At 39.3% G+C, this 16,051-nt stretch overlaps 2 protein-coding genes across 9 annotated transcripts in view; one reads left to right on the top strand and one right to left on the bottom strand.

Moving 5' to 3' along the window:
* Dmd (dystrophin) overlaps positions 1–16,051 on the top strand; it is a 2,130,457-nt gene that overhangs the window by 1,856,173 nt on the left and 258,233 nt on the right. The window lies entirely within an intron of this gene.
* LOC104851346 (CTD small phosphatase-like protein 2) lies at positions 1,418–2,818 on the bottom strand. Its single transcript, XM_033760406.1, has one exon. It carries the CDS (start codon positions 2,816–2,818, stop codon positions 1,418–1,420), a length of 1,401 nt encoding a protein of 466 aa, XP_033616297.1.

The following is a 16,051-nucleotide window of genomic DNA, read 5'->3' as shown; positions in this document are numbered from 1 at the left end:
TTACATCATTGCCTTTTCTCTTTTACTTTCCTTTTTAGTTCTATGTTAGGATTCCCTATTTTTAATGTTCATACAGAGATTTATTTAACTGAAATACCAAATAGTTTCTCTGGTGTGAAAAACTATAATAGTACACAAGATCCTAATGAGATAATAATGTGAAATAGGATGTAAAGGGCTAAAGGTATAGGGAAAGTGGGAAGGGTGGGGGAAAGGTAATAATGGAGAGGAAAAAATATGAGAAATTGAAAAAAATGGAAATAAAGTGTTTGTAAATGGGGAGGGGGAGGAGGGAGGGGGTGAAGGGAGGGTAGGGAAAAGGGGAAAAAATGAGAATCAAGACCTATCATGTAAAGGTACAGAATCCCAATAATGAATGTAACTGTATTGTATACCTAGATTGTACCAATAAACTCAATAAAAAGAATAAAAAAAGTTTAAATGCATGTATTTTTAAATGAAACTTACATGGACTAAAAGTAGAGAATATTTTTAAACAAATATACAATATGCAGGCAGACAAAGCAGGAAAATGTCCATTCAAACATATAATAAAAAAAACTAAAAATTGACTATTTCCAGAAAACTATGAGCCATCTCAACTAGAAGTAATGCATAATGAAATTCTAATACAGGTCAAAAATATAAGAAGGTTATAAACCTTAAGAGGAAAAATAAAACAACTTTTACTGGCCATTCCTATTGAAATGAGAATTGTAAAGTAACAGAAAAGTGGTTACAAACCCAGATAGAGCACCAAACAGAGAGAAAATAAAAGTCCATTTTCATCACTGTTATCATCATAAAATCCTCTATAACTACAGGTCAAACTGCTGGTGACAGAAACAGAATTCTTTTTTTTTCTTTTTATTGACTTTATTGATATATTTTAGATATACAGTACAGTTATTCATTACTGGGATCCTGTACCTTCACATGACAGGTCTTGGTTATCATTTTTCCCCATACCTCTGCCCTCCCTTTACCCCCCCTCCCCTCCCTATTTACACTTTATTTCCATTTTTTTCAATTTCTCATATTTTTTTTCCTCTCCCTTATTACCTTTCCCCCACCCTTCCCACTTTCCCTACACCTTTAGCCCTTTACTTCCTATTTCACATTGTTAATTATCCCATTAGGATATTGAGTACTTAGAATTCTTTATAAACTGCAAATGTCCTGTACATGCAAAAATTTTGCACTCGTTCTAAAGATTCTTCTGTGTTAGCCTACCTACTGTATGCATCCAATCTGAAATAAAGTCTCTTTCTGTAACCCTTGATGCTTACTGGGCACCAAAGATTAAAAAAGCAAGAAAGGATATAAAAATGCCAAATTTCAGTAGTAATGTCAATGTTTTTGTCTTAGTCCAAAAGGGTCCTGCATTTTCTCCCCCTTCAGGGTTTGGACAAGTCCTTTAATCTGGGGGCAGCAAATGATGCAAGTGAAATCTGTCTCTGATGTGAGGTCGAACATCTTCATTCAGTTCTACAAGATTCTCCAGAAATGGAATCAATTTTAGAAGTTCGTTGTCATTTTTATCCATAAACCAGCTTTTTATAGGGATTCCATTAAAAAGCTGATATGCAAAGGCTTGTGGTGAGTTGTCAATTATTACGGTTTTTGAAAGATCTCTTCCGAGGATATTTAAATCCTTTATATAGTTTCCTTGTATACAAACACAATGTTTTTGAAAAAGATGGTGCCTGATCAGTTGCTTTTTAGGGTCTAGTATGTCCAGTAATTTGTCTGTATATACCTTCTTAGAAGTAGTAAAAATAATGATCTCATACATCTGAGACATACGTTCCAGGAATTCCCTGAAGAATGGTCTTACTCTCACATACACCTGATATATGACATCTTGGAAAATGACTGGAAAAGTATGTGCTGCATCTTTTAGCTCATTTAGACTACAGTGCACTAGTGTTTCATCCAGATCTAAAACTAGGGTGAATTTTTGTGTGCGTCTTGTTTTCAATGGAAGAGCAGGTTTCCTATTTAGTTGTTGTTCTGTCAGTGGTGGAACATGTTTGATGAAATAATAGGGGTCAAATACTTCCCAGTTTTCTGCATAGGTGGCCTCTGCAATGGGTGATGAATAACAACTCTCTGGGGTCATTGTTGCTATAAGGTGAGGATTATCACAATTAACTGTTTCTTCTACTTCTTCTAACCCATTGTTTCTCAGTGTACTCACTGGAACTGCTTGAGCTGAGTGAGCTGCTCCATTGGTTGATGTAGTAATACTGGTAGTGATCTCATCCACTTGTTGCATATCGAGTTGTTTTACTATCTCTTCAACTTTCCCAGCTTGTCCTGGGGAATCTGATCCTGATGTTCCATTTTTATTTGCTGGTGAAAAAATGTCGAAGAGAGGAATAAATAAGGTCTTCAACAGTATTGTCCTTGGAGGACTGCCAGAGGAAAAATTATCTTTTAATTTCCCACTTTGTTTTACATGTTGATTTGTCATTTCATAACTACCAGCTCCTCCATTTACTTGACTTTTCCGTCTTACTCGAGATATCCGTTTCTTAGGCTTTTTTCCTGCTCTTGGTGTTGATGTGATCAAATTATTATCTATATCACATTCAACTCTACTTCGTTTCAAAGGATTTTGTCTCTTTTTTTGGGGTTTTCTTCCTTTAATGACTTTTTTAACTGACGACAATAAGCCAGTCTCATTTTTCAGTGGTTTTTGTCCTCGTGATGACAGGCTATCATCAACCTCTGGATATTTCCTTTTGGCTCTGGCAGTGCATTGTGTTTGGATTGGATTGGACCACTCAGAAGCTTTTCGTTTTCTCTGCCTCATCTTTTATGGGTGCCACACGTAAAATAGAGCGCTGGAACCGCTGAGGACTCGTGGAGAGCGGGAGGAGATCCGGCAGACGGCCGTAGAAGAGGACTAAGTTTGGTGGTGGCTATGGCAACATCTGATCGAATGGAATTACCTCACTATGATGACAGAGGAGTGTCCTCGAGCTCCGGCTATGGTTCCGATTTCACAGTGTGGGGGTGTTCTTCCCGCTTAGCCCTCAGCAGTAGCAGAACCACTTCCTTCAGTTGGTCCCCGTTTCCCGCCTACGGACCTGCCGCACCCCACAGATAGGAACCAGATGGAAAGCAGCCTCCCTGCGCAGGCACCCTGACTTCCTCCTCACCCTCCCCATTCCCATGACAATCCATCCAGGCAGGAGAGAAGGAACAAGGAACACAGGCGGCCCAAGAGGGCGGGGTAGGGGCAACTGCTCAGGTTTCTTTTTAACAACATACTGTACTACTTATGTAATAGTGATAAAGTGATAAAGACTGGGGAGGTTTGGAGGAGATGAAGAAATTAACTTTACATATTTGGTTATTTTTTAATCTCGACATTTTCTATCAGTATTTTTATAATACATACTAAATCCATTAATTAGTTGTGAGAAGTTGGTACATATACATAAAACATCTAGATCCTTTTACTTCCCCTTTCCCTCTCCTCCCTCTTGGCTCCCCATACTCAAATCTTCCCATCTTCACAGTCTATCTTCCTGTTCCTTATCTTCTGTCTTTTGTTTTGCTCTTTAAATTATTTATACTTTGGATTTCTTATATCACATTTACTTCACTTAACGTTGTGGACTCAAAGTGTATCCATTTTCAAAGTGCATCCAATGATTCAAATGACTCAAATCTATCCTATATGGCTGAATGGTACTCAACTGTGTATAAATACCACATTTTCTTTATCCATTCATCTGTTGATGGTCATATAAGCCATTCCACGATTTAGCTATTATAAATTGTGCTGTCACAAACATCAATATGCATGAATCATTGTAATATGATGTCTTTAACTGGGAAGATATCTAGAAGAGGTATCGGTGAATCTAGTGGAATTTCTACTTTTAGTTTTTTGAAAAATCTCCGTATCGATTTTAGTGTCTATGATATGTCCAAGTGCAGAAGCCAAATCCAGCAGTAGTTCCAAAGGGAGGCCTGAGTTAGAAGTGCAAATTTTGAAAGCACTGACTTGTGGATGGGACTTAGAGCATTGAGAAAGGAGATCACCTGGTGTTTAAAGAGGAGAAAGAAAATAGCCTAGGACCGTGCCCTGATAAGCTCCAAGAAGTCAAGTAGAGATGTAAGGAGAGAAATAAGACAACATTTTAAAAAAAATGTGATCCCCCAGGACTCAAGGAAGTAAATACATGTGTGAATGATGGATGGCTTCAAGTCTGAAATATTTTCATATTTAAAATCCCAAATTTGCTACACTGTAGCTAAGGATCATAACCCTCCCATATTATCTGGGAGCATCAAGTGATATTTCATCATCAAACAGTTATTTCTGTCATATAGTTCTGTTTATAATTTATCTAGTGTTTGAAGCAATGTTTAGTCCATTGGCGGAATAAGGAATCACTCTCTAACAATGATTCTGTTTGCATGGATAGTAGGAAAACAAATAATTATTAAAGTATTTTGGAGAGATTCATCTCTGGGGCTGATTTTCTTAAATATCCCAATATGATTATCTTTTATTTACACAATTCTTGACACTTTACAAGACACCTGTATATGTGCTGTCCTATTTAGCCCTTATCATAACTAAGAAAAGTAGAATGTGAATGAGCAGAAATAATCTCTAAATGCTCCATAAGCTAATAAATGGAAAAGCTGTGGTTAGAATCTGGGGTTTTTTATTGTAATTTATCTTTCATCACACTATCTGGAATGGTAAATATTTTTCATGTCACAAGTAAACTCTTAGCTACCTAGACTACTTCATGTGAAAGAGTATGAAGCAAATTGGGGAAAGTTCAAAATCAGTGTCATAGACTGATTAGTAATGTGCCTCAGAGGCATTCATTGAGAAAATAATGATATAAGTACATTATATATATCTGCCCTTCTGAAGCTAAGCAACTTCCTGTTATTTGAAAGGAAGAATATTCTAACTAGTTTAAGACTTGTTATATCACTTATTGTGGTTGGATTTTTAAAAAGTTTATAATAAGAACATGCCTTTTAACCCTTTCCCAGTGATAATGAATAAGTCTATTGGGGCATGTCAGGTTTCAGTTTACAGAGACTCAAGATGAAATAGCCATAAAACCCTTTGCAAATATTTCTTGGACAAACTAATTTCCTAGTGGAATTCCCGGATTCTGATCTCCCACTGGTCTCAACTCCTTTGGGTAAAGGAAATGAGCAATGTATATTGGTCTGCTTTTCAGGCTCTTAAATTCTGCAGTATACTGGGGTGATATGTTTCTGTTCCTTTTCATTATTGGAAGCATTGATGGAGATTCAAGTCTACCTCCAGATGCTATCTAAAGACCTAAAATCCATCATCTTAGAAGTGTCTAAACATAAAACATTCACTGTATGTACCTTGACACTGTCCTATACACTTCTGTCCAGAATCAGTACAACCTTACATTGTTTTCATTTTTTAACTTTGAATTTTGAAATCATTCTAGACTTGCAAGAAAGTAGCAAAAATAATACAGAGACTTTCCATATACAATTTACTCAAGTTCCTCTAATGTTGACATGATATATAACCATAGTCTAATTATCTAAGCCAAGGAGTTAACATCAGTACAAAACTAATAACTGAACTACACACTTTATTCCTGCTTCACAACTTTTTTCACCAAGGGTCTTTTTTAATTAAGGATCAAGTAAAAAATTCAAAATTACATGCAATAGTCATGTCTCCTTGCTTTTTTCATGCCCATCCTTCAGCCTTACCTTGTCTTTGATGACAATGACACTTGTGAGGAATGGCGGTCAGTTATTTTGTAGCACACCTCTCAGTTTAGGCTGGTCTGATGTTTCCTCATAGTTATCATGAGCTCATGGATTTGGGGGAAAAATAACACAAAGGTGATTTTTTTGCTACATCTTACCAGTGGACACATGGTGTTCATGTTTTATTGCTGTTGAGATTAACCTTTATCACCCAGCTAAGGTGGTATCTATGTGTTTTTTCTACCATGAAGTTACTATTTTTCCCTTTGTAATTAATGCATGTCTTGAAGAATATCCATTATGTTGTTTTCACCACCAGAAGTAGTGCAAACAGTAGTAGAATTCAAGCACAGATCTGGGTTCTACTGCTACTGCTTAGTTCCGTGGCACTGAGCAAATCACTTAACTAGTTTGGCTTTCAGTTTTTCAGTCTTCAAAGAGAAGGATTGACCCACGCTGTCTCTTTTAGTTTAATAATCTAATGATTCTGTGATTCTCAACTTGGTGTGTTAAACAAGGTTGCACCTACATTCATGGAAGCTTGTGTCCCAATAAGGAAGATACATGATTAAAATGTGCACATTTCACGTATAATACAATTTCAGATCATGATAGCATGATGAAAAAAATAAATCAGGGAAGAGTCTAGAAAGTTGTACATGAGAATGTTGTCACTGTATATAGGGTAATCAGGGAGGTTCATTCTGGGGAGGAGACATTTGAGCAAAGATTTGAAAGAAGCAAGGAGGGAAGCCTGAAGTTTTATGAGGAATTGTGTTCCAGAGCCATACACAAAAAGTCTTTGAGGCAAGTCTAAGCTGATTACATACTATTTAAGAGAATAAAGTTAAGTGTTACGAAGCACCTTCATTGAACAGGCCCAAAGAGTTTAAGATTTGGATGAGCTAACACAGCTATTTAATATAATCTCTGGATTAGAATCCCTGTTTTATGGCTCCCTTGCAAAATTATGCCATCTGTAAGGTCAGTGTGTCTCAGAAAATTTGACAGGAAGCACAGCTACTATAGATTTCATACCATACTAAATATTGATAGAGCAATGGCCATCTTTAGCTTTTTACAGAATATACGGCTTGAAATTTCCAGGGATGCCACAGCTGGGTTTGTAGGCATCAAAGCCACAAATGTACTTAATGTCAACCAAGAACTCTGCATCACCCACAATGCTGCCCCCAGAGAACCCCTGAGTCTACTCATGCTAATCACTGTGCTGGCCTCCAAAACCTGCTCTCCTGAACGTTATGCAGAGAAGAGCAGTACTCCCAAGGTGACGGCCATGGTAGGTGAGGTGAGATGTCAACTGTGAGTAGAGATGACCACAGAAACACCTTAAGGAAGTGGCTCAGAAACACTTGGCTGTATGTTTCCAGAATGAATCCTCAAACAAGTGCTGCAGAAAGAAAGAGAGCTGAAAGCTATTGTGGCAGCCACAACCTCTTCAGAGGCAGGAATCAAAGACAGATTGGTTCTTTGTGCTTAGGTAAATCAGGAGTCTAAGAATCCATTTATTGATTTCATTTATTCTTCCATTCATCCTACTGCCAGTTATTCAGTAAAAGGTACAGATCCTATGTTATGTGCTGAGCACTGCATTAAATTGGGAAAATACAGAGATGGATAGACTCTTGTCTCCAAGGTGCTTAACAACTATCAGGGGTAGACATCTCTTCCGTATAAAAGCACTAAGTATCCAGGCATAGTGGCACACACCTATAATGCTAGAAATCTGGGAGGCTGAGGCAGAAGGATTGCAAATTTAAACTCAGACTGAGCATTCTGGCAAGACCCTGTCTCAAAATAAAAAACAAAAATGGGCTAGAGATGTAGCTCAGTATGAAAGGGTTTAGTCCCCACTACTTCATAAATTAAAAATGAATAAATAGAGTGAAGGAGAGCATTGAAGGTGCTATGATCACAGCATACAGGACCCAGAGGACTCCCAAAGGAAAGCATTTCCGAAAAAATAATGGAAAATATTACCCAATTTTAGCCTCACACAGACATAGATAAACCAAACACTGTTGACATCACTTCTTAAAATGAAAAACAAAAAAAGAAAACGATAAATACCTTCATTAGTCAGCCCAAATTAAACACATAAATAAGTCCGTGTTTATGAACAGGGATGACTGCAGACCCCTGTGGATATTTCACCCTCAAACATTTCCTCAAACAAAAGCCTGTTACGAAACGTCTTGCCTTTGGAATTTGACAGCCGCAGATATCCTAACGAGGCTGTGAAGGTGCTTTCTATAGTGCTGACATTATTGATTTGGTTGTTAACAGTGCAGGCATAAATGACTGGTGACGACCCTCTGGACGTCCCTCCCTACTGCCATTGAAATGGCTCTGGGCTTTATCCAAGCCAGGCTGCTAAATGAATAGATGTATGAACAGAGAAGAAATTGGTCCTGAGGTGAATTCACCCTCTTGAGGAAGATTTGTTTGTGCTTCCACCAACCCATACATTAAACCATATGAACCTTCCTGTAGAAATTTTGAGGGGAAATGGCCAATTTTGGGAAAGCTTAATGTTTTATCAGCTGCTTTTTCTTCTCATTGAGACCTGAGGACCCTCAGGGGACTTTTGAAGTTTGCCATTTTCAGAGCTGACTTCTTGAGAGTCATTTGAAATCCTCCACGTTTCTGTTTAATCAGTTTTTTCTAATACATATATTCCACAAACAACATCGAAAGAATGTTCTCTCATCCTCACAGGTTGATCAAAATCATTGATTGGATCAAGAGTTTCTCAGCTCTGACTTTATTTGCAGCTGGGTATTATTTTTCAGCGATGGGACCTTCTCTGAATGAATGGCAAACATGCCCATTTTTGTAGGCAGGAGAACAAAGCTTTTCACATCCCCCCCACCCCCAAATAGAGCAGCAGGCCAAGATTTGAGTCATACATGGAGAGGAACAATAGGTTTCCTTTCAGGAATGTCTTCTGTTTGATATTACTTCAGCAGCAGTATTGACTGCTATCCCCTGACTTAGGAAACACAATTTAAACTTGTTTCATAGCTGTAATTTCCTTCCTCAAAAAACACCCACCTGGGCAGGTGACAGAAACCAACATTCCAGAGTTTTTCATGAGTTGACCACATAACACTAAGTACTTCACCAAGAATTCATATCCCACAAGGCCCGTTCCCTTCTCTTGTCTGGAGTGCAGAAATCACAGAAAGGAAGCCAAGATTGAAATCTAGGAACCAAAAGTACTAGTAGTAGCCGTAGTAATCACTATAGTAGCCTGTGTAATACTAAACACTACTTACCGAACCCTGTCTACACACAAATCTATATCCATCAATCTAATTGTCACAATGATCCCCGTAGTTAGATACCATTATAATTATAGTTTACACCAAAGACTAAAGTACAGAGAGATGTTAACCATTATATCAGGCTGCCTCTCCATAGTGTTAATCACATTTAAACAAGTTTGATTAATATCTTAGGTCAGAACAGGTTTTCAAGATCTAGCCTAAGTCTTTTCCAAGCATGGGAGACCTACTACATCTCTGCTAGAAAAATCTTTATCCTGGCCTTAAAACCAAGTGATGGGGAACTCCCTAATTTGGAAGGCTGCCCAGTCCACTTACAAACGCCCTAATCATTAGGCTGTTACCTTTTGTATTGAGCTAAAATTGATCTTCCCATAACCTCTGCCTTTTTTTGTCTATATGAATGCTTTGCAGATATACACAGTAGCTGTAACCCTCCTAACAGAGGCAGTCCTGCAAACACTTGGAGTCATTCAGTCTTTCCTCATGAAGCTCTCATTACCAAACCTAGAGAACAGAATATAGCTGTAAAAAAACAAACAGGAACTGGAAACATACGGTCAGACTTGGAGCATTTTTTTATTTAAAATATAAAATCCTTTTGTATAACAAGTAGAGCAACTCTTAACCCTCTCTCTCTCTCTCTCTCTCTCTCTCTCTCTCTCTCTCTATATATATATACTATGTTTGCAAATGGGGCAGTTTGTTTCTCTCATGGATTGGTAGCAGAGTTGGTAAATGCTGATCTCTCAGATTCAATGCATTTTGCTGGGTTAGAACTGCAAGGGCTTTCCAGGGGATCAAGCTCCCTGCCATAATCATTAGAACCTGCAGAACCCTGTCTGACTCTGGGGAGAAGCCCCAGTGCTGTTGGCCCTCATTCACCCTCACCAGGAAAGCTGCTTCAAAGCAAGGCAGAGAAGACAACCATTAGCTTAGTATCCGTCCTCATTCGAGATCACTGTCCTCATTTGAGATCTTTCAGTGATATCTCACCTTCCTAATGATGTTTTGCGTCACGTCTATTTCCTCCTGCAGCTTCACCCCAAATACCAGCCGATTCTCTGCCATTTTCTGTGTTTTATTTCAGCATGAATTTCTGACTATCTATACCCCGCCTATACCCTGACTCTGAGTATTCTTGTGTCCTGCTGACCAATTTGAACTTCTGAATAACAAAACTCCCTAGCCACTTTCAAATCCTCTGCTTTAGCCTGCTGGTCCCTCTCCTGTATTTTCTGACCTTGACTCTGCTCTTTGTACAAATAGTAATCGCATTCACCCCGGGCAGAGACTCTGTGTCAAAATCCATCCGGATATCTAACCGCATCATTGTATCTGTCAACTTCATCGAACCCCTGATCTCAATCCCCTCCTTTCAACATGCTGGCACTGATACCGTTCAATTTCTTTTAAATCATGATGCAATTTGATATGCTTTTCAAAAGGTTATGGTGAGGGTTTTCAACAGTATTTGTTTTGTTAGGAAAAGAGGGAAGGCGGTGATGGAAGCTTCAATGGAGCTCTTTAGAATTTGTCCCAGGGTGATTTCACAACATTAGAAAATTGAAAGTAAAAAGAGATTAAGTGGAGATTAGAATCACTGTTAAAATGCATCAGATTAGGATACATGATAGCCAGTGAACTAGCAGGAAAAAGGAGCTTCGTTAGGATCTATAGGTCCCACCCAGAAGAGGAGGGAAGCCAGAAAAAGTATTTGCTTGTGAGTGAAAGTCAGTTAAAAGGAAACAAAGGTATGCTAGCCATCATTTCCTTTTATTCTTTTTCTCAAATTATGGTAATGACCACATAATGTAAAATTTACCATGGTACCCATTGTTGCTTATAGTTCAGCAACGGTAAGGTATATTCATATTGTTGTGCCAATGGAACACCAGTTTTTCATCTTGCAAAACTGAACCCCTGTATCTGGTGAACAGCTCTGCGTTTCGCACTCTACTCCAGCCCCTGGCAACCCCTGTTCTGCTTTGGGTCTCTATTAATTTGACTACTCTAAGTACCACATAGGGAAGAATCATACAAGATTTGACTTTTTTCCTACTAGGGATTGAACCCAGGACCTTCACACTGTTACATCCCCACCCCTTTTTTATTTTTATTTTGGGACAGGATCTCTCTAAATTTCTTAATTGCCCAGGCTGAGCTCGAAGTGGCATTTCTTCTGCCTCAGTCGTGCAGAATGTTAGGGTTGCGGTCAGTATTTGACTTTTTGTCACTGGCTTATTTCACTTAGCAAAATTTCCTCAAGTGTCTTCTGTTGGCCAGCATTCGTAGAACATAGTTCTAGAATGTCATTTCTGGGGCATAGTTTGCGGCCAAACTTGTGGTCTCATTTCCTTCTTACTGCAACTTGGTGTGCCTTTATTCCACATCACAGCTTAGGACGAAATGACATTCTGGACTCAGAAACAGAATCAGAAGCAGTGAAACAATAAGGTGCTTACAGAAGTGCAGGGGGCATTTGGGCAGAGGGAAAGGGGGTCCGCTCTGCGCTGCAGTGACAATCAGGGCTCTAGCAGGATCCTGGGGGGACGCTCGCAGGTTGGTTTGACCTTTCTAAGTTGTCTCCAGTAAGTCAAATGGCAGTGACGTTGAGCCCTGCGTCATCCAGTCATTGGCCATAGGACTGCCCCATGTGAGGCAGTTCCCTGAAGGCGAGTTCCAGTGAGGAATCTGACTGGGAGCTGGCAGGCAACACCACAGCAGATGCGCTGCACATACGTGCAAAGGCCCCAAAAATGTGTTCATTGTGGAGCACCACAATAGCTGCCAATGATGCTAAAAGAATGAGTGCATTTCTTAAAGTTACATAAATTACAAAAGAGCATTTATTTGATTGTGAAGTTCATGTTCTTTCTACTACACTGAGCCTTCACAGATAGACAGTATGCCCACGAAAGTCAAGTTTGAACTCCATTCTTGGTTAAAATGAAATAAAAGCCCCCAAATGCTACCTTAGGTCATTATTTCCATGTCCCTTATCATGCTGCAGGTACTAACTTTTTTTTCCTGGTCTTTGTCATGAGAAGTGAGACTAGATCATTGCAGGAGTCTTTTGCTTGTGCCCCATAACCAAGGACTCATCTTCCTCCATTTGATCATCCCACAACTGTCAGGTTCATCTTCCAAAAACACTTTTTCCAAGTTCATTTATCCAGATACCTGCCATTGCCAGAAGGGTTCTGGGGACCAAGAAGTCAAAGGTTAGCCATGGTCTCTGTCCCCAAGGTGTTTATATCCTTTGAACAACACTATTGTTACCACCAGAATCACCCCAGCTAGCGCTCTGTCTGCCTAGATTCTGGGTCCACAGATTCAGCCAACTTCAGATTGGATAAATACACACACACACACACACACACACACACACACACACACACACCCCTACTAAATGTGTACAAATATTTTTCTTTTCACTATTGCCTAAATAATGCATAGCATGTACATTGTACTAGGTATTATAAGTAATCTAGAAATGATTTAAAGTGTACCAGGGGATGTGCATTGTTATATGCAAGTACTATATTGTTTTATGTAAAGGACTTAAGCATCCAGGGACTTTGGCATCTTTGCAGGGTCCTAGCACCAATCCCCCATGGATGTTAAGGGACACCTGTATGTGCTAAGTGAGACTCGACATACATTCTGTCACTTTATCCTTACAGCTGCTTTCTCGAGTACTTTAGATACAAAATCTGAGACACAGAGAGCTTAGGTCCTTTGTCAGTTTGGGAAATGGCAGAGGCAGGCCAGGGAGGCCAACTCTAGAGCCTGCGTTCTTCATCACCACACTTACAAACTTTGAACCTCATATATCCTTTGGACCCCATCTAGATATATCCATTATCAACACCCTTCTTACCTCCCTTCTTACTTCCCTCTCCACCCACAGAAAAGAAATAGATTTTGTCTTTCTAATGAGGCGAGTCTCCAACCTTGCTTCCTGCTGCTTCTGGGCATACTTTTCTGCCTCTTACCAAGTGAAGGAAGGATTCCCTCCTTTCACATGTAATTGCTGATCCACCTTAAGCTCAACTTCCTCCAGGGAACCTTTTAACTAATTACCCTGGAAACTACCTCTCACCAGGACTAACTACTGCTCAGTTTCACCGATCCACCTATATCCCCCCACTTGGCCTGAAAGTCCCTTAAGAACTGCTTCTGTGGTTGGTTTGTTGGTTTAAATAAAAACAATTCTTAAGTTTGTTTTTCTTGTTCCCAAGAAATTGTTCATGGTGAAACTTTCTGAATTTTTAAGATGTAAACTAATACTATATTACTTCAAAAATAGAGCTCAGCTGGTAGACTCTTTCATTTTGTTTTTGTTTTTGAGACATGATCTTACTATGCAGTCCAGGCTGGCCTTGAACTCGTGGCACTCCTGCCTGGACCTCCACAGTGCTGAGATTATAGGCATCCACCACCACACCTAACCTTGGCTTGTCGTTTCTTGAAAATAGATAATGAAAAACCTTATAATTAATAATCAGCATAACTCATCTTGTGAAAATCCTGTGCCTAACATATTACTCAAAACTACGAAATCTCAACATTTTTAATTGAGCATTTTATTTTCAGATAATTGTAGTCATGTGGAACTGTAAGAAATAATAGAGATCCCGTGGACCTTTTACCCACTTGCGCCCAATAGGACATCTTGCAAAACTCTAGTTCAGTGTCAAAACCAGGATATTGACATTGATAAGTCAATGTATAGATCATTTTCATCACTGTCAGTATCCTCCTGCTGCCCTTTTATAGTCACCTCTCCCTCCCCTAGTAACTACTAAGCTGTCCTGTACTTCTGTAATTTTGTCATTTCAAATATGTTCTTCAAATGGAAGCATACATTATATAATCTTTGCAGATTGACTTTTTCACTCAATATAATCCCCTTGAGATTCATCCAAATTGTTGATACAGCAAGTAGATTCCTTTTTAATTATAGAGTAGTGTTCTGTGGTTTGGATATACCTTTCTTTGTTTCATAATCTATGCCTTGGAGAACATGTGGGTTTTTTTTTCCTATTTCAGACTGTTTTGAATATAGCTATCCACTTCATGAACAGGTTCTTATGTTAACAGAAGCTCTCAATTCTCTGGAATCAAGAGTGCAATTTCTGGGTCATATGGTAGTGAAATATTTAGTTTTAAAACTCCCAAATTTTCCAGTATCTATACTATTTTATATTCTACCAGCAATGTATAAGTGATACAGTTTTTCTGCATCTACACAAATATTTGGTATCATCATTCTCATAGGTGTGTAGGAGTATCTCATATGGTGTGTGTGTGTGTGTGTGTGTGTGTGTGTGTGTGTGTATGCATATGTGCAGTACTGGAAATTGAATCCAGGATCTTCTCACTGAGCTATATCTTCAACGCTTTTTATTTTTTATTTTGAAACAGTGCCTCACTAAATTGCCGAAGCTGGCTTAAATTTGAAATCCTCCTACCTCAGCCTCCCAGAATGCTGGAACTATAGGCATGTGCCATCACAACTCCTTTTAATTTACATTTCCCTAGTGGCTAATGATATTGAACAACTTTTCATGTATGCATTTGCCATGTGTATATCCTCTTCAGTGAAATACTTGTTCGTGTTTTGCATCCATTTTCTCATTGAACAGTTTTTTTTTACAACGTAGTTTTGGAGTTCTTTATATATCAGTTACTAGTCCTTTATTATATATGTAATTTGAAAATATCTTCTCTCATCTTTTTATCTTTTAAAGGTCTTTCACAGAACAAAAGACTTTAATTTTGCAAAGGTTGAATTTGTCAGGTTTTCTGTTTATGTATCACGCTTTGGGTACCCCATCTAAGAATTCTTTGCCTAGCTCTAGGGCCCAAAGACTTTCTCCTGATTGATGAGTTCACATTTCACATTTATATCTGTAATCCAACTGTAACTTCCTTTTGAATGAAGTTTGGGGATATCTCTGTGCTCCCTTGCTCTAGCACCATTGGTTGAAATGGCCGATCAGCTATTTGAAGGGAAGCCGGACTTCCCAATTCCTTGGCTTCGCCACAGCCACCTTCCTTGGCTCCTGTGGTCCACACCCGAAAGCCTCACAGGACCCTCAGACTTAACAGGTTCCACATACAGCTCATCGTTGTCTTGCTGTTTCCATTACCCATGCTCAACATGTTTGCCTTTCTACGCGTGCTGTACTCCCAACACCGCTTCACTAAACCACCCGAGCCAGAAACTCAGGTGTTATCTCAGGGCCCACTCTCACCTTGACACTTAACATAATGCATTGCCAAAATGTATAAACTCCATTTCTGAAGTGTCTTCAACTCAGCCCCTTCTTGCCATCTCCCTTGCCTTCAGTGTCTTTTGCCTTAAGTGCTGCAAGGCCTAATTTTGCCTGATTCTCCCCCTGATTTCAGGACGACTTCCTAATCCTTCTCTGCAATGCAACTGTACTAATCCTTCTCAAATGCGTATTTGATTAGGTATCCCTACTTATTTTAAAGTGTTTCTGCTATTCCCTGCCACCCTCAGGCAGAAGTTCCAGCCAGACTCTTCTCACCAGACTATGAATTCAACCTGAGCCTCAGAAGCAGCACTGACCACTACCAACTGGGTGCCTGATCACCATGAATATCTACTGGCTGACTAGCAGGGTTGTAAATAATGCATAAATAAAACTTCCCATCACCAACATCACAGATTCCTGGGTTGGTCAGTTTGTTTTTGTGGTACTAGGCACCAGGGGTCTTTGCACTGAGCTACATCCCCAGGCTTTCTTATTTTTTTTTTTTATTTTGAGACAGGGTCTTTCACTAAGTCACTAAGTTTCTCAGGCTGGGCTCAACTGCCTCAGCTTTCCTGAATGCTGGGATTCCAGATGTGCTCCAATTCGATTCCATTTCTAGTAGTATTTGTGGCTGAACTCCCCAAGTGCCAAAGTTTAAGAGAGGTGAGGCATGTCCCAAAATCTGGTGTTTTAATTAGGGCTGCCCCA

The sequence above is a fragment of the Fukomys damarensis genome, unplaced genomic scaffold (genome assembly GCF_012274545.1).
Source record: "Fukomys damarensis isolate Sample0158 unplaced genomic scaffold, DMR_v1.0_HiC HiC_scaffold_39, whole genome shotgun sequence".
In the NCBI taxonomy this organism is placed as follows: domain Eukaryota; kingdom Metazoa; phylum Chordata; class Mammalia; order Rodentia; family Bathyergidae; genus Fukomys; species Fukomys damarensis.
Note: the sequence above shows the minus strand (reverse complement) of the source record. Positions and strands in the feature narration are given on the sequence as shown.